Source organism: Xenopus laevis, chromosome 6L, assembly GCF_017654675.1.
Source record: "Xenopus laevis strain J_2021 chromosome 6L, Xenopus_laevis_v10.1, whole genome shotgun sequence".
NCBI lineage: Eukaryota > Metazoa > Chordata > Amphibia > Anura > Pipidae > Xenopus > Xenopus laevis.
In genome coordinates, this window is record NC_054381.1 from 23,663,283 (window position 1) to 23,681,575 (window position 18,293).

The following is an 18,293-nucleotide window of genomic DNA, read 5'->3' on the forward strand; positions in this document are numbered from 1 at the left end:
AGAACATACTAAAAGTTAACTTAAAGGTAAACCACCCCTTTTAAGGGGTGATATACCATTAACTTTTACTGTGATGTAGAGAGTGATATTCGGAGACAATTTGCGATGGGTTGGTTTTTGAGTTAATTTAGTGTTTGTTCAGCAGCCCTGCAGTTTGCCATTTCATCAGTTTGGTTGCTAGGGTGCAAATGACCCTAGCAACCATGTGCTGATTTGGATAAGAGACTGGAATATGAATAGGAGAGAGTCTGAATAGAAATATTTGAAATAAAATGTAGCAGTAACAATAAATGTGTAGCATTACAGAGAATTTGTTTTTAGATGGGGTCAGTGACCCCCCATTTGAGTCACAAGAAAGTGGCAAATAATTCAAAAATTATAAATAAAAAAAAAAGATTAAGACCAATTGAAAAGTTTCTTAGAATTAGCCATTCTAAAAGATACTAAAAGTTAACTTAAAGTTGAACCACTCTTTTAATAGGGCATATGAGTCAGAGAACACATGGGATGTGCTGTGCTGTGTATATTACTAATCCAACACCTCTCAGTCCATAGATACAGGGCAGTAGGTGTTGTATTGTGTTTGTGCCTTGGGGCGACTGATGCTGTAGATACAGGGCATTAGCAATGGTGTCTGTAAGTGCCGTAAATCTAAAGCATGATGGTCTTATCTTGCAGATGTTCGTTAAAGCCCTCTTTGACTACTACCCTAATGAGGATAAAGCTATTCCTTGTAAAGAAGCCGGGCTTTCATTCAGAAAGGGAGATATCCTTCAGATCATGAGCCAGGATGATGCAACCTGGTGGCAAGCCAAACACGAAGGTGATGCCAATCCCAGAGCAGGCTTGATCCCTTCAAAGCAATTCCAGGAGAGGTTAGCTATGAAACTCTCTCTCTTCCTTCTTCTCTTTGCCTTTTCACTCCGAGTAAGCTGGGCTGTATTTCACCATACTGTAGGTAGCTTACCGATATATTCACAAATAACAGGGTCATGACCGCCTCGAAATGAACTTAAAAACCCCTTTTCCCAAATATTTCAGACTTCCTTGCCTGTCTGGCCAAAAAAAGAATAATGACAGAAAATGATAGTTCTTGTTCTGATCCAGATTGGAAGAGGACCATATGGAAAATAGCACATCAGTATCTCAATCTGCATTGATGTGCTCTGCAGAAATAAGTATTGTAACATTTTTTGGACCAGTTACAAAAGAAAAAAAGAGGGGGGGAAAAAAAAGATGAAATCTGCTGGTTTTATTTGTATTGAAGCTTGGATAGATTAGATGCTGCTTTGGTTTTGAGTTTTCTTCCAAGGGCCTTAGAATAAATAAATAAATAAAAATAACAGAGGTAGTCGCAATATGTGTTTCATAAAAATATCTAATCCTGTAATGGAAATGTTGGGTTTCATTGGCCTTTATCTACCCTTTTTTCACCTGCAGGAGATTTGCACTCAGAAAACCTGTAGTATCGAACCAGCCGCAGAAAGTCCCCAACAGAAAATCATGTAAGTCTTAAGCCTGGATAGAAAAGATCAGGCTGAAAGGGTTTTCTAGTAATAGCCCGAAATTGATTAGAAACTGTGCTTTTTCTCCGTACGGGTTCGTTTCTGAAATATACCGTCTCTATGTCAGGTGGTGTTGGAGACTGAACAGACATTATATCACTCCTCTTGTATTTATCATAGGACATACTCATATTATATGTACCAGGTGTCTTGTAATACGTTATGAAATCATTGTAACGATCAAATGATTCTAGTTGTTTGCTTCCTGCATTAACCTATCAGGTGTTAGTCTTCAGTATTCTACATTGAGTGGATGAATAAACTAACTACTGATTGGCTGCTGTGAATTACTGGACCAGGGTGGGGGTACTTTTTGTCACTGCTTTGTTAGTAGTAACGGGGTAATAATATAAATGGTCTAGTAAACCTGTAACATGAGATGTTCTTTTTCCTATGACCTGTACTTGCTGATTGGTTGCTAGGGGTTAGTAGACCTGGTGCAAGCTTTGTGTGCTTACATTACTCTGTCGTTACGCTCTAAATACAGGTATAGGATCCCTTATCCGGAAACCCAATATTCAGAAAGCTCCGAATTACGGAATGGCTGTCTCCCATGGACTCCATTTTATCCAAATGATCCAAATTTTTAAAAATGATTTCCTTTTTCTCTGTAGTAATAAAACAGTAACTTGTACCTGATCCCAACTAAGATATAATTAATCCTTATTGGAGGCAAAACCAGCCTTTTGGGTTTATTTAATGTTTAAATGAATTTCTAGTAGACATAAGGCATGAAGACCCAAATTACAGAAAGATCCGTTATCCGGAAAACCCCAGGTCCCGAGCATTCTGGATAACAGGTCCCATACCTGTATATGGAAGAAATGGGAAATGTTAAAATGTGGCATTTGAGGAATATATGAACTGAATTAGGCAAAAACCTTAATGGTTGAGTTTAATCCACACACAATTAGGAATCCATTTCTTAGATCAGAGACATCACTGACACATGCTCCTTCGCCATAAAGTTGGCCATACATGGACTGGTAGAAGCTACTGAGTTGGCATTTTTGTTTGGAGGCCTCCCAATGGCTTACATACAGCCTGATATCCATCAGGCAGGTTTTAAAATCATGTGGGACGAGAACTGCATTGCCATGTTGATGCCGTCTTTGCTCAATGAGTCTAGGGCTGCATTATGAACTGATTGTTGGCCCCTTGGACAAGGATCAGATCAAAACACGGATGACCACATCCAGCAAAGATTCTCTCACTTGATGTGGTCTTAAAGGAGAAACAAACCCTTAATAAAAAAAAACCCTACCCTACATAGACCTCCCCAGCCTAGCATATGCCCCTAACTCTTTACTTACCCCTCCGTGCAGATTCTGTCCATTCTGTTCTCGGGCGCTATCTTCAGCCGATTCGGTAATCTTCGGTATGAGAGCAGCGGCAATTTTCGCGTGTTTGGCTCATGTGCAGTTGTCGCGAAATAGAAAATTACTTCAACTGGCCATGTGCCGCCACGCTGGTCTTATTCCGAAGATTACCGAAGAGAAGAAGATGACGCCGGTGAACTCCGCTGGACAGAATCTGCACGGAGGGGTAAGTAAAGAGTTAGGGGCATTAGCCCGAGGGGGGGGGTCAGCTAGGCTGGGGAGGAGAGAGGGGGGTCTATGTAGGGTAGAGGGGTAGGGTTTTTTTTTATTAAGGGTTTGTTTCTCCTTTAAAGAGGTTGTTCATCTGTATATTAACTTTTACTATGATGTAGAGAGTGATATTCTGCAATTGGTTTTCATTTTTTAATTATTTGTGTTTTTTGAGTTATTTAGCTTTGTATCTAGTGGTTCAAGCAATCTGTTTGCTAGGTTCCAATGTGTGTTTTTTCCCCAGCAAAACCACGCATTGATTTTAATAAGAGAACAAGTAGCAATAATAAATATGTAGCCTTACAGAGCATTTGTTATTTAGATGGTCAGAGACCCCCCATTTGAAAGCTGCAAAGAAGGCAAATCATTCAAAAAATAATAATGAAGACCAATTGAAAAGTTGTTTATAATTAGCCATTCTATAACATACTTAAAGCGAACCACCCCTTTAAGGTGTATGGCTAGTTGAATAAAGGTATGGGATCCGTTATCCAGAAAGCTTCAAATTACGGAATAGGCCTTTCTCCATTTTATCCAAATAATCCAGATAATAAAACAGTAGCTTGTACTTGATCCCGACTAAGATATAATTAATCCTTATTGGAAGCAAAACCAGCCTATTGGGTTTATTTATGTTTACTGAAAGACCCCCTATCTGGAAAACTCCATGTCCCAAGCATTCTGGATAACAGGTCCCATACCTGTAATGCTCCTTTCCTACAGCCAATTGGTCCTACTATCAATCTGAATGTCTCAGCCTGTATTTTTGGCAGTATTTGAAAAATATAAGACTAAAAATTATTACAATATAATATAAAAAATCCCCAAAGCCGTAGAAGCAAATTAAACAAATCATATTTAAATCTGGGAATATGAAGCATCTAGTTGCTTCGGATCTACATCTCCCAGCATCCCCTGGCAGTGAAATAAATAGCTTTATACTTTCTAGCATTTGTGCTTCTGTTATTTCCAGGCTGTCCTAGGATACTGAGTTGTAGTTCAGGAGCATTTTGAGGTTACAGTTCTTACTGGTTCACTTCAACCATTACATTTTTATGTTATTTTTCCTTCAGTGATCTGAACATATTTTATGTCAGTGAAGCTTATGCAGAGCGTGCTTAAATTGGCTTACAATGTGCAGCTTGTTAAATAAGCCTACTACATACATAGAGTCTTTGACCTACCAGTGTGAACTTCACTATGTATTTTTGTAGGCTGAACATTTTTATAGAATACAGATTGTTAGCATTTTTCTTCTGTCTCAGTGTCCAGCCTTTTTATATTAACTGTACTTTGAAGCCTAAATCATATATCAATTTTATTCACAATGGTTAAAAGCTGCAAAGTATTACAGAGCGAACCTGACTGCAGTGCCTTGTCTGAAGATGCCCTTATGGCTGATAAAGTCAGGCTATTTATTCAATGGATTATTATCGAGTATCAAATCTGCACCTTCTTATATTTATAGAATGCATGTTGATAAATTTTGTTGCATATCTGTTTAGGGTGCATATCTATTTAGGTTGCTTAACTATTTAGGGTGCATATCTTTTTAGGGTGCATATCTGTTTAGGGTGCATATCTTTGGAATAGGATTTATAAAGGCAGGTTACAAGGGGTCATTTACAAATCGGGGGGCTGCTACAAATATGCAAACACCAGATGCAAACCACCTTGTTTATTGTACACATGCACCCCACACTTTTTTATAATTGCTATAGGTCGGTGGGGCTCATTTATAAACACTGGGCAAAATTGCACCTGGGCAGTGACCAATAGCAACAAATCAGAGATTATCTTTTTTCAGTCAGCTACAGGTTCAACAGTGAGAGCAATCATCTGATTGGTTGCCGTGGATTACTGCCCAGGAGCAAATTTGCCAATTGTTTATAAATAAGCCCTACTGGGTTTTAAATAGAGTTCAGTGGATGTGTCCCATGCCTGTGTTCATCAGCCCTGTATTCATGAGTGGCAGGTAGGGTTGCCACCCGGCCGGTATTTTACTGGCCTAGCCGGTAAAACATCTGCCCGGGCCGGTATTACAAATTTACCGGCAATGCAGTTGCTGGTAATTTGTAATACACTTAAAAAAAAGCCCTTGGCCCTTCCCCAATTTTCTCAGAACTTACCATTTTTTTTTCCAGGCTTCTGGTTATAGCGTGTGTTGCTCCGCACTGTGCATGGCTCCACCCCCTTTGCAGCATGGACCGCCCCTTTTGTTTTTGCCCTCCCCCCAACGGCCGGTAACATTTTTTTAAAAAAGGTGGCAACCCTAGTGGCAGGTGGGGGAGGCTTATAGGCGGTCCATACCCTAACTTGTGTATAGGATTACCACCTCATCCCTTTAATACCAGCCACAAGTTGAATGCACATCCTTCATGGCTAGTTAGCACTTTATTTAGGTGCATGGTGGCACGTAAAAGATTTTAGTCTGCAGCATGCACCTAAATTAATTGATAATTAGCCATGCAGGATGTGGGTTCAACATGTGGCCAGTATTAAAAGCATGAGGTGGCATCCCTACGTGTGCATTATTCAGTACCTACAGCCTACACTATGGGAAACAGTTCTGCCTTATACCCCCACTAGACCTTCTATAAGTGATAAGGGGTTCTGTGCTTCCACCGGTTGCATTCAAGGTCAAAGTTACTGACCCATTACATATTCGTTATAATGCAATAGTGATGTGCGGGCTGGCCCGAAACCCGTGGGTCGTGTGAGTTCGGGCCGACTACTGCTCAAAATCTTTGGATCCGGGTCGAGCTCTTCTCCTGCTCTCCCAGCCCGGCGACCTATTACTTCCGGCGCCAAAATTTATAGACTTGCACCCGCCCGCCTATTTTGTGACGTCACTGCGGGGCAGGCGCAGGTCTATAAATATAGGGCAGCAGCGGGCCTGGGCTGGGTGCGGATTGGGAGGGGGCAGGTTAGGGTCGGGTCGAGAAATATCTAACCTCCCCTTATATCATTTCTTTCCTAAAAGGGGTTGTTCAACTATCAACTAACCTTTGGTATGATGTCGAAAGCGTGATATTCTGAGACAATTTGCATTTGTTTATTATTTTTTTTTGGTTTTTGAGCTGTTTCATTTTTTATTCAGCAGCTCTCCAGTTTGCACTTTCAGCAATCTGATTGCTAGGGTCCAAATGATCCTAGCAACCATGCATTGATTTGAATAAGAGACTGGAATATAAATAGGAGAGGCCTGAAAAGAAAAAAAAAGTGATAAAAAGTAGCAATAATAATACATTTGTAACCTTATAGAGCATTTGTTTTTTTTAGATGAGGTTAGTGATATTCATTTGAAAGCTGGAAAGAGTCAAAAGATCAAGGCAAATAATTAAAAAACTATTCAAAAGAATAAAAGACCAATTGAAAAGTTGCTTAGACTTAGCCATTCATTAACATACTAAAAGTTAACTTAAAGGTGAACTTTAACCAGTGAAAACAGTTTCTAAGGTCCAGTATGCAAAACTATATTTAGGCAAGCCTACTACATGCAATTTGTATTTGAAATTGTATTCGAAAGTAATATAATAACTTTGGACATGGCTTGTGTGGGTTAAAATGGTCTCAGGCTCTGCTGGTTGCTAGGGTAAAAAAAAAAAGTGCTGCACTGAACCCCAATATTTAGTTTGGGATTTGTTCGTATGCCGGCACAGCTTCTGATGCCTAAGTCTTCAGCCAAACTGTATCTGAACCCTTTCATTCCCGTGCCTTTTATATTTGAAATTATTCTTAAATCTGAATATGCAAATTGGGGGTTGGGCTCAGTGCAGCAGCTGCCGAAATATTTTGTTGAATATTTGATATTCAAAAAAGACAGATTTGCTCTCTCTCACAATATAACTGCAGCACCCAGATAACACCTGAAACTCTGTGTCTTAGAGGCACATTTATCAAAGGTCGAATTTCAAATTCATGTATTTTTAAAAACTCCCATAAACTCGAAATTGGACCATTGAAATTCATTAAAAAATCGAATTTATCAAGCTCAGATGAATTAAATTGACCCGAAAACTTAAATCAAATTCGACTCGAATTTCGATTTGCGTTTGAAAAACTCAAAAATTAGAATTTTCAATTCGATCCTTGATAAATCTGCCCAGCACCTTCCATTGTAGGTCACTCACAAGCCTTGTTCTAAATCCATGCAAAACACTAGTTACCAAACGTTACTTTTTCTAAGTATAATCTAAAACGCACATATTAAAATAAATATTTTCTTTCCAGTGGAATTTACACCAACATCTGTTTTAGGTATTTCGACTTAATTTATTTTGCCCTTTTGGCTTTTTGGTCCTGAACAAGCTTGTGAAAGCGAATCCTGCACCAGTATTACATGAGCCTGGTGAACTTCTACCATATACAGTGATGTTTATATGCCAGGATCCAAGCAAACGGGGGGAAAAAAAAGTCATAAAAAGAAAACTATGGAATTTCATATCCATATTAAAAAATAGAATTTCCACTATTAAACTTCCAAAGTAAAACTAGACCTTGAGCGCGATATTTCAGAGGTATCCTGCCAGCTAATATTTATGTTACAACTGAGAACGTATGCACTGGGCAGTCATTGTCGGAGCATTGATAAATCTTATCAGCTTTATTGAAAAATAAAGTCTATACAGTAGCTTAGTAGAAGTCCATTTATTACACCGTGCATACTAGGGATGCACCGAATCCACTTTTTTGGATTCGGCCGAACCCCCGAATCCTTCGTGAAAGATTCGGCCGAATACCGAACCGAATCTGAACCCTAATTTGCATATGCAAATTAGGGGTGGTAAGGAGAAAACATTTTTTACTTCCTTGTTTTCTGACAAAAAGTCATGCAATTTCCCTCCCACCCCTAATTTGCATATGCAAATTCGGATTCGGTTCGGCTGGGCAGAAGGATTCGGCCGAATCCGAATCCTGCTGAAAAAGGCCGAATCCCGAACCGAATCCTGGATTCGGTGCATCCCTAGTGCATACAGAAGAAGAAATCCAGTAGCACACTGTAGTTGCTGAACAAAATCCTTTTAGCACATATATATATACAAAAAAGGGGGCAACGTTTCCATTATCCAGAAAGCTCAGAATTATGGAAAGGCTGTCTTCTATAGACTCCATTTTATAAAAATAATCCTAATTTTTGATTTCCTTTTTCTCTGTAATAATAAAACAGTTGCTTGTACTTGATCCCAACTAAAATATAATTAATCCTTGGAAGCAAAACCAGCCTATTGGGATTATTTAATGTTTACATGATCCAAATTTCGGAAAGATCCTTATCTGGAAAAACCCAGGTCCCAAGTATTCTGGATAAAAGGTCCCATATCGGTAGATAGTAGGACCGAAAAATAACTAGACATAAAGGTACAAAAAATTCCGGAAACCCATTATCTAGAAAGCTCTGAATTATGGAAAGGCTGTCTCCCATAGACTCCATTTTATCCAAATAATCCTATTTTTTTACAATTATTTCCTTTTTCTCTGTAATAATAAAACAATAGCTTGTACTTGATCCAAACTAAGATATAATTAATTCTTATTGGAAGCAAAACCAGCCTATTGGGTTTATTTAATGGGTAAATGATTTTCTAGTAGACTTAAAGTAGGAATATCAAAATTTCAGAAAGATCCCTTATCTGGAAAAACCCAGGTCCCGAGCATTCTGGATAAAAGGTCCCATACCTGTAGTTAGAACTGAAAAATAACTAGACATGCAGGTATGGAAATTCCGGGAAACCCGTTGTCCAGAAAGATGCTAATTACGGGAAGGCCATCTGAGAATGGCACTGTCTGAACTAGGAAGCTTTTTGCAGGATATGGATACAGCAGAATCCTGATCTGAATCCCGTTCTAGCCAAATCCCTTGTCAGGCTTTAATTGCTCTTTAGACCAGAATAACGCCCACATCTTCAAAATGAAAGCAAACTGATTTTAGATGAAGATCTTATACCAAACCTGTACATGAAATAACCCACTGTATCCAGATCGTTTCTTACAATAATTCTAAACGGTAACCTTCATGTTTTTGCAAGAGGTGAATGAAAACATTAGTTTTATAGTAGAGCCCTTTAAGGTCTAATAGGGATAAAATATGACTGATTTCATACATTTTATCTGTACAGCTGTTTTTGTTTTAAAGGAAGCTGATGTAAACTGATCTAAACAACCACCCACTTTTAGCATTATAACATCTTTAAAGCTGCTATGGCAATCTCCCTGATCTAAAATCAGTGTGCCTATTTTAATTAGCAGTGGCCGTTATTGTGAAGCCTGGTTTAGGGGCCCCTTGGAGGTCCTCTCTACAGTTCTCTTTCCACAGAAGGAAATTGGATTAAGGTGATTACACTGCCACATAGTGCAGTCATACTCTGCAGTCATAGTCATACTCTGAGTTATGATCACTCGTTGTCCAATCATCAAGGAGTTGGCGGAGGGCCCTTCCACATCGCGAGTGCCCTCCATCTGCAAAAGAATGAAGTCATTTATGAGAAACATATCTTGTTTGTTCATCCTTCCATGTGCTCAGTGTAATCATTTCTCTTATTACTGGAGATGCTGAAGTGACTTGGCTGAATTAAATAGAGGTTTGCTACAATTAACAGGAATCCAGGAATTCTCAGTATATAATGAATTTGATCATATAATACACTTAATGTATATTACCTTGTGTTTTCCATATTTAGCCTGTAGCTTTATCCCATTTACCAACTGTCCTCTTCACTGCAAAGCTTTTTATAGAGAACCAAAGATATGCTCAAGCTGTAACAAACAAACTAAATGGGGTAGAGGGGTTTAACGGAGAAGGCTTGGTGCACTTGGGGGTGCCAAACGTCAGGCACCCCAAGTGATTGTATTGACTTACCAGAAACCCCTCCTATCAGCAGAAAACTGCACCGGCCGGGGTTATTCCGACGCGCACCACGGAGCGTTCCTCTTCCGCCTTCTTCTTTCTTCAAGTTTCCCGGGGCAGAAGCATGTACAGTTAAACAAAATAGGCAACTTTTTAGTTAAAGTACGGCTTTTCGTTCTACTGCGCATGCGAAGAAGGAGATATAACCCCGGGCCGGTGCAGTTTTATGCTGATAGAAGCATAAGGCATGAGGTCCATATTGTGGAAAGATTTCTTGTCCAGAAAACCTAAACATTCTGGATAATGGATCCCATATCTATATTCCACTTTCAGTAACTTATCTACGAGTAATGGCTTTTTATTTCAGCCAGCACTTATTAAAAAAAGAGCCAAATCTTAAGGCTAGGGCCAGACTATGCTTAGGATTGCGGATTCTCCACCTGCGGAGAATACTCTGCCCTGCTGCTCGTTTTGTCTTCTGAACTGCGGGTGGATTTTGTCACAAAATCTGTCTCGTTTCAGCACCGAAATCTGCCATGGCCGCCTGCTTTTGGGTGCAGCCAGAGCAGGAGCGGAGAAACGGCGGTGGATTGGATTCTCGGCCTGCGGAGAAACTGCATTCATCTGGCCCTAGCCTAAACCAGCTTTTATTTTATTTCACAAGGGGTGGAGTGAGGGAAGCTGGAGGGCCTATATCTGTTGTTGAATTACAAGTAAAACCAAAGGCTAACGTTTTTAAGAACATAAAGCTAGTGGCATAGGAAGCAGATTCTCGGCCTTCATATAAAGACTTAGCTTTTTTTTTGCTACTGAACATATGAATATATTAGGGTGTAACATACTGTGTCTATAGAAAATCTCCTTCTCCTATATGTACGTGTGTCTTGTGCGTTCCCTTATTCCTCATGCCGACATTCACCATGGACTTCAATACGTGCTCAGTCGGTGGTGAGTGCAGTGTCTCCAGCCCAGGTTGAACCGTGTGCCATTTTGCGTATTATTAAAATAATATAAACATGTCTATTTCCATAATGTTTGCAATCTGTGCCTACTGCCTCCTAACATGCATCCCTGTTTTTTAATACTCTTAACTTAAAAATATATATCTTTTTCTTTTTGGCTGTTCTAAGATGAGGAAACTGTTGAGTATGGTAGGTGGATATTTTTAATCAAAATGTAACTGTTCAACCCCCCCCCCCTTTGTATTTTTTTTTCTTAAACATCTAATCATTTCCTTTCCCTTTCTTCTATTTTGCTTCTCAGAGGAAATTGAAGGTACATGTACAAACGTTTCTTTGCTTTGCCAAGTAGCTGTATTTAGACAACATGTGTTCGGCATTTAACTGAATGCGGTTTAGAACACGCTTAGAAAACAATTGTTATAGACTTTCCATACTTCCTTTACTACAGCGAACAGCATTGTCTTTATACTGTCGTTATGCTTTGGTATGTGCAATAACATTTATGTCTGAAAAAAAAAAATGAAATTCATTTATTCTGGCCTTTTGGGGGTTTTATACTGTGTTCTGTGTAAGTCTGGTTTCCTTTATAGTATTGTAGTCTGCATTTCTGTATGCTTCATGTGTACTAGTTATTCATTGGGAAGCTTACCAGAAGTGCTCGATGCTTACTCAATGATAGACATCAAACAGACGGACCAAAAACAAAAAAAAAACATAAAATCAAAGGAAAATGGCTTATTTCTTTTCTTTAACTAAGTTACAGAGTTTTAAGTTTTGTCTGGGGTTTCAGTTTTATTGCAGACTTTCCTCATTTTGGTTTTGTTATGCTTACATTGAGCTACAGCATTTCATAAGGGAAATCAAGCTGAAGCCGCAACCATTGCTTTGCAATTTTTCTGTTCGTCTACTGTGAAAGCGGTGAAGGACACAGCACTTCCATGTTTATATCATGTTCTTCAGGTTTAGATTATACAGGTCTAAATTGTGTAGCATACAAGGCTTTTTGATCACTGACACTGTGATGCGAGTGCTCAAATGGGCACCAGAATCCATCGAGTATTTACACTCCCATACTGGGCACATTACCACCCAATACCGTTGAAAGGGACTTCAGGCACACTCGAGATTTCACAGGGCCACAAGTGTAAAGTAAAAAAAAAATATGTATATTGTTTTACATTAAAAATGGACATCTCCTTATGACCCTACGCGTTTTGTGCCCCTAAAGCCGAATGAAGGTGGTCAATTATTTCAAGTGTTGGAAAGTACATTTCCAGGCATCCGTTTTAGACAGAAGAAGTAGGAAATGAACTGGGGTTAGCTGGATATTCCCATTACTGTTACCCAGTAGCAGTGATCAGAATGCCTTGTATGTGCCAAACCTTTACTCCAGACTGAAGAAGGCATGTTAGTGTAAACGCTCACCCATGCTTATCCCAGTTTTATTCTGAATATTCAATATGCCCCATGGAAAAGTAAGCGTCAAGACAAAATAAAAATAACCAATTGTCTCTAATCTGCCATGTATTTTAGTGCTTAGAATTGCCAATCATTTTCCCATGACCACTTTCCTCTTTTCACTGTTAAAAAGCAGTTCCAGGGGCGTAACTATAGAGGAAGCAGACCCTGCAGTTACAGGGGGGCCCAGGAGTGTAGGGGGCCCAGTGAGACCCAATTAATTAGCAATTTTAATATATCTTGGTAAAATAGGCCAACTTATAAATATTTTGGGGCCCTAAATTGAATTTGCTATGGGGCCCAGTAACAACTAGTTACGCCACTGAGCAGTTCAAAAGATATGGATTTGGAGTATCCAATCCAACAATCCCAAATTCTCCCTAAAATGTGGCTAAAACATTTCACAATCCAACCCAGCTCCACCCTCTTAAATCCAGACAAATCAAACCCCACACCCTAGGGTTAGCACCCGGCATTTTTGACTTGGGATTGACCCACATGTACAGGGAAATAAAGTATTTACACAGGCTTTTTAGCAATGCTGATACATTATTTTGGCATTACTTTGATTCAGTGGCATTTAAGATGAAAAACAGATTTTTTTTTTAATGCAACTCAATAACCTTTTTTCTGCAGTCATATTCTGCGTAATTAGTGCCAAGACAAAATTTGATAAACGCAGACTTCTTTTAATATAAAGTATAGAACGTTTTGACCACAAATTATTAAATTAAAGACTTATTTCAATCGCCTATAAAAGTAAAAATGATTTATGCAATTTTATGAAATAATATTTGTACTTTAATTTTCTTGTAATTGTTAAAATATATATTAAAGACCTTATTTCAGCATGTTTTAAGAATCATATTATATTACAGACTGAATATAGTGTCCTGAAATGTCCAAAGCATTAAGCAGCCAATGTAAGCACAGTAAAAGTCAGCACAAATAATGTGGAATTAGCAGGTAAATTGCCGGGACCTTATATAAATAAAGCAATTAATAAAAAAGTCAAAGAATTTTGATAGCCTTAAGCACCAAGGTCATATTTGTCCAAAAATAATTCTATGAACCAAGCAAGGCTGGTAATTGCACTGTACTCCAGGCCTCCAGTCTGAAATCTGCTTTTCTGTTTGCTCAGTTGTGTAATGAATCCTTATAATTGACAATTTTCTCCGTTATTCCTGTAAAAATTATATTGCGGAAATTTCGAAAGAGGATTGTTTGAAAATCAGACAATTGCAGTCCTGGGAGACAAAATCAGACTGCAAACATACATATTTTATATGAGATACAGTCCTACAAATGTTATTTGCACAGGAGAAGAGCTGTCTTTGGGAAGGTTCAAACGGGGACACCAGCTTAGTCAATGCACCTAAAAGGGGCCCTGCAGAGTCACAGATATAAGCAGAAGAATAAAAGGAAACTAATAGCCCTCAACTGCACATACAGTGCAAAAGTAACTAGTAGATTACAGCTTTTGAGATGGAACTCTTTATCTGTGGAATAGCAGGTATAGTCGGGAGAGATGGTGCCTATAGTAACAGTGGGATAATAGTCTCTGGGAAGGGAGTGTGACTGTGGGATAGCAGGTATAGTAGGGAGAGATGGTGCCTATAGTAACAGTGGGATAATAGTCTCTGGGAAGGGAGTGTGACTGTGGGATAGCAGGTATAGTCGGGAGAGATGGTGCCTATAGTAACAGTGGGATAATAGTCTCTGGGAAGGGAGTGTGACTGTGGGATAGCAGGTATAGTAGGGAGAGATAGTGTCTATAGTAGCAGTGGGATAATAGTCTCTGGGAAGGGAGAGTGACTGTGGGATAGCAGGTATAGTAGGGAGAGATGGTGCCTATAGTAACAGTGGATAATAGTCTCTGGGAAGGGACTGTGACTGTGGGATAGCAGGTATAGTAGGGAGAGATGGTGCCTATAGTAACAGCGGGATAATAGTCTCTGGGAAGGGAGTGTGACTGTGGGATAGCAGGTATAGTAGGGAGAGATGGTGCCTATAGTAACAGTGGATAATAGTCTCTGGGAAGGGACTGTGACTGTGGGATAGCAGGTATAGTAGGGAGAGATGGTGCCTATAGTAACAGTGGGATAATAGTCTCTGGGAAGGGAGTGTGACTGTGGGATAGCAGGTATAGTAGGGAGAGATGGTGCCTATAGTAACAGTGGGATAATAGTCTCTGGGAAGGGACTGTGGCTGTGAGATAGCAGGTATAGTAGGGAGAGATGGTGCCTATAGTAACAGTGGATAATAGTCTCTGGGAAGGGAGTGTGACTGTGGGATAGCAGGTATAGTAGAGAGAGATGGTGCCTATAGTAACAGTGGGATAATAGTCTCTGGGAAGGGAGTGTGACTGTGGGATAGCAGGTATAGTAGGGAGAGATGGTGCCTATAGTAACAGTGGATAATAGTCTCTGGGAAGGGAGTGTGACTGTGGGATAGCAGGTATAGTAGAGAGAGATGGTGCCTATAGTAACAGTGGGATAATAGTCTCTGGGAAGGGAGTGTGACTGTGGGATAGCAGGTATAGTAGGGAGAGATGGTGCCTATAGTAACAGTGGATAATAGTCTCTGGGAAGGGAGTGTGACTGTGGGATAGCAGGTATAGTAGGGAGAGATGTTGCCTATAGTAACAGTGGGATAATAGTCTCTGGGAAGGGAGTGTGACTGTGGGATAGCAGGTATAGTAGGGAGAGATGGTGCCTATAGTAACAGTGGGATAATAGTCTCTGGGAAGGGAGTGTGACTGTGGGATAGCAGGTATAGTAGGGAGAGATGGTGTCTATAGTAACAGTGGGATAATAGTCTCTGGGAAGGGAGTGTGACTGTAGGATATCAGGTATAGTAGGGAGAGATGGTGCCTATAGTAAAAGTGGATAATAGTCTCTGGGAAGGGAGTGCGATTGTATGGTTGCAGAGATGGAAGCAGTAATACTTCAGATCGTTGTTGTTGTGACTTCCAGCACCTATCAGCATCTAGAGGCAGTTGTTAAACAACAGGTAAAGGATAATAGGTCAGATGGTTCTATCGTAATAAAAAATTTGTCCATGAGTGGACATTTACATAGAACCCATACAACAGAATTACTTCACCTGGGACCTGTAACTGTACTGCCAGCAACATAGATTATAAATAATGGGTCTCCAGGAAGGCTGTTGTGCCGTGACACTTGCTACCCCTAAAGACAGCCCTGCAAAAATAATGTGTTAAACAAGAAAATAAGTTTTCAAGACAAATGAAAATGACATATAAGGGGAATTATTACCTTTACTGTCAGCAGAAAAACAGATTTCTTATGTATTTGTGCAGTGCTTTATGTCCTTCAAAATGTCATTTTTTTTTTGTTTTAAGTGAATTTTCTTTTGCACTTGTGGCTGGCTTTCTAACTGTTCTGCTTTATTTCTTGGCATTGGTCTGTGCGCTTTTATACTTCATCCAGAAGATGCAGAGTTTGCTGCTCATAGCACTGGAACCTATTTAGGTGAGCAAATGGACACAACAGAATCTTTTTTTTTTACATTCACTTAAATCCTCTTTATGGTTTCTGTCTCTGTTTTTTTTTTCTGTGTGTGTGTGTGTGTTTTTTTTTTCCTTTGTCATTTCCAAATATTTCAGGAGCAGATGGGAGAGTGAAAGGTAGGAATGAACCATCAGCTCATCCCATCTTGTCTTATGTTGTGAGTGGTTGTTAGTATTGGTACCATTGCATTTCACGCCGCTCATTTTGCAAAGCGAAATCATTTTGGTGCAAGCACTGACTATAGTGATATTGTGATAGACATGTTGCTGTTTTTCTTTTGTGGAAATGATTCAGCCTAATATTGGGGTTGACAGTACAGTGGTCTATTAGGCTGGTTACATCCTACGTATCAAATTAATGCATTGCTGCTGGGTCTAGCTTGCAACTTTTGGACCAGCATAAGAGACCAACAGACAGAGGGTGGGAGCTGGCAGTCAGATTTGGAAAAATAAACTCATTGCAGAAAAAAAAAAATATTGCACCAAGTATTCTTCATGGAACAGAATTTGGTAAGTACAAAAAAAATATGTATAGGAGAGAGCCATCAATGTGTGGACTACTGCTTAAAGGGACCCTGTCATCGGAAAACATGTTTTTTTCAAAACGCATCAGTTAATAGTGCTACTCCAGCATAATTCTGCACTGAAATCCATTTCTCAAAAGAGCAAACAGATTTTTTATATTCCATTTCTAAATCTGACATGGGGATAGACATTTTGTCAATTTCCCAGCTGCCCCTGGTCATGTGACTTGTGCCTGCACTTTAGGAGAGAAATGCTTTCTGGCAGGCTGCTGTTTTTCATTCTCAATGTAACTGAATGTGTCTCAGTGAGACATGGGTTCTTACTATTGAATGTTGTTCTTAGATCTACCAGGCAGCTGTTATCTTGTGTTAGGGAGCTGCTATCTGGTTACCTTCCCATTGTTCTTTTGTTTGGCTGCTGGGGGGGGGAAAGGGAGGGGGTGATATCACTCCAACTTGCAGTACAGCAGTAAAGAGTGATTGAAGTTTATCAGAGCACAAGTCACATGACTTGGGGCAGCTGGGAAATTGACAGTATGTCTAGCCTCATATCAGATTTCAAAATTGAATATAAAAAAATCTGTTTGCTCTTTTGAGAAATGGATTTCAGTGCAGAATTCTGCTGGAGCAGCACTATTAACTGATGCATTTTGGAAAAAAAATATTTTTCCCATGACAGTATCCCTTTAAGGCCCTAGATATATTGCAGATTAAAAAATGTTGGTATAAAGAAATTTATTCCACCATTGGGTACTTCATCAGGGGTGATTGGCATCTTATCTGATTGCAAGATTATTTGCCCTGCGAGATAGTTCTTTTAGGGCAAACACTTCACCACTTATCTAAGATGCTTCTGCCTGCAAGCCCGATTAATTGAACTAATGTTGTAAAAAGGGACAATATGCCCTATTATTTAACAATGATTCAATGAACAGGGTTTAAGCTGATCATACTCTTTTCCAATTTTTATTGAAAGATGTGTTTCATTGTTACTTGTATAAAAGAAGAAGATGAAGATGGTCTATGTATTAATTATGGACCCCCAGACTTGGGCCAATAAGCTCCCTAGGTTTGGAGTGGCAGCTGATGTTTGACCTTTAGATAATAATATTCATGCCATTATACTTATAAAACCCTACGGGTGCACTCATTTTGGAATAGAAATATACCTTCACAAAAATCTGGTAGAATATGGAAAAGTTCAGATTAAGGGGCTGATTCGCTAAATTCGAGTGAAGGATTCGAAGTAAAAAAACTTTGAATTTCGAAGGTTTTTTTGGGCTACTTTGACCATCGAATGGGCTACTTCGACTACGACTTCGAATCGAAGGATTCTAACTAAAAATCGTTTCGACTATTCGACCATTCAAGAGTCGAAGTACTGTCTCTTTAAAAAAAAACTTCGACCTCCTAGTTCGGCAGATAAAAGCTACCGAAGTCAATGTTAGCCTATGGGGAAGGTCCCCATAGGCTTGCCTAAGTTTTTTTGATCGAAAGATATTCCTTCGATCGTTGGATTAAAATCCTTCGAATCGTTCGATTCGAAGGATTTAATCGTTCGATCAAAGGAATAATCCTTCGATCGTGCGATCGCAGAATTTGCGCTAAATCCTTCGACTTCGATATTCGAAGTCGAAGGATTTCAATTGCTAGTCGAATATCGAGGGTTAATTAACCCTCGATATTCGACCCATAGTGAATCAGCCCCTAAGTGAACATTACAGAAAGTATATTGGCATTTTCTATTGTTACTGGCCCTTTAACACTGAGAGTAACCCTCAGGCTCACCAATATGCTCATCTTCTGACCATTTTCT

The 18,293-nt window shown here is 39.5% G+C and overlaps 1 protein-coding gene across 5 annotated transcripts in view; it reads left to right on the plus strand.

Annotated features, from left to right (window-relative positions):
* LOC108718775 (MAGUK p55 subfamily member 7) overlaps positions 1-18,293 on the plus strand; it is a 215,484-nt gene that overhangs the window by 153,857 nt on the left and 43,334 nt on the right. The window contains exons 12-16 of one of the 5 annotated variants that reach the window (XM_041565831.1): positions 679-875; positions 1,441-1,505; positions 11,132-11,152; positions 11,265-11,276; positions 15,874-15,915. In XM_041565831.1, coding sequence (XP_041421765.1) covers positions 679-875; positions 1,441-1,505; positions 11,132-11,152; positions 11,265-11,276; positions 15,874-15,915 — 337 coding nt within the window. Of the gene's footprint in view, positions 1-678; positions 876-1,440; positions 1,506-11,131; positions 11,153-11,264; positions 11,277-15,873; positions 15,916-16,049; positions 16,071-18,293 lie in introns of all 5 variants that reach the window. The other 4 variants (XM_041565832.1, XM_041565833.1, XM_041565834.1 and 1 more) reach the window with 4 other exon arrangements.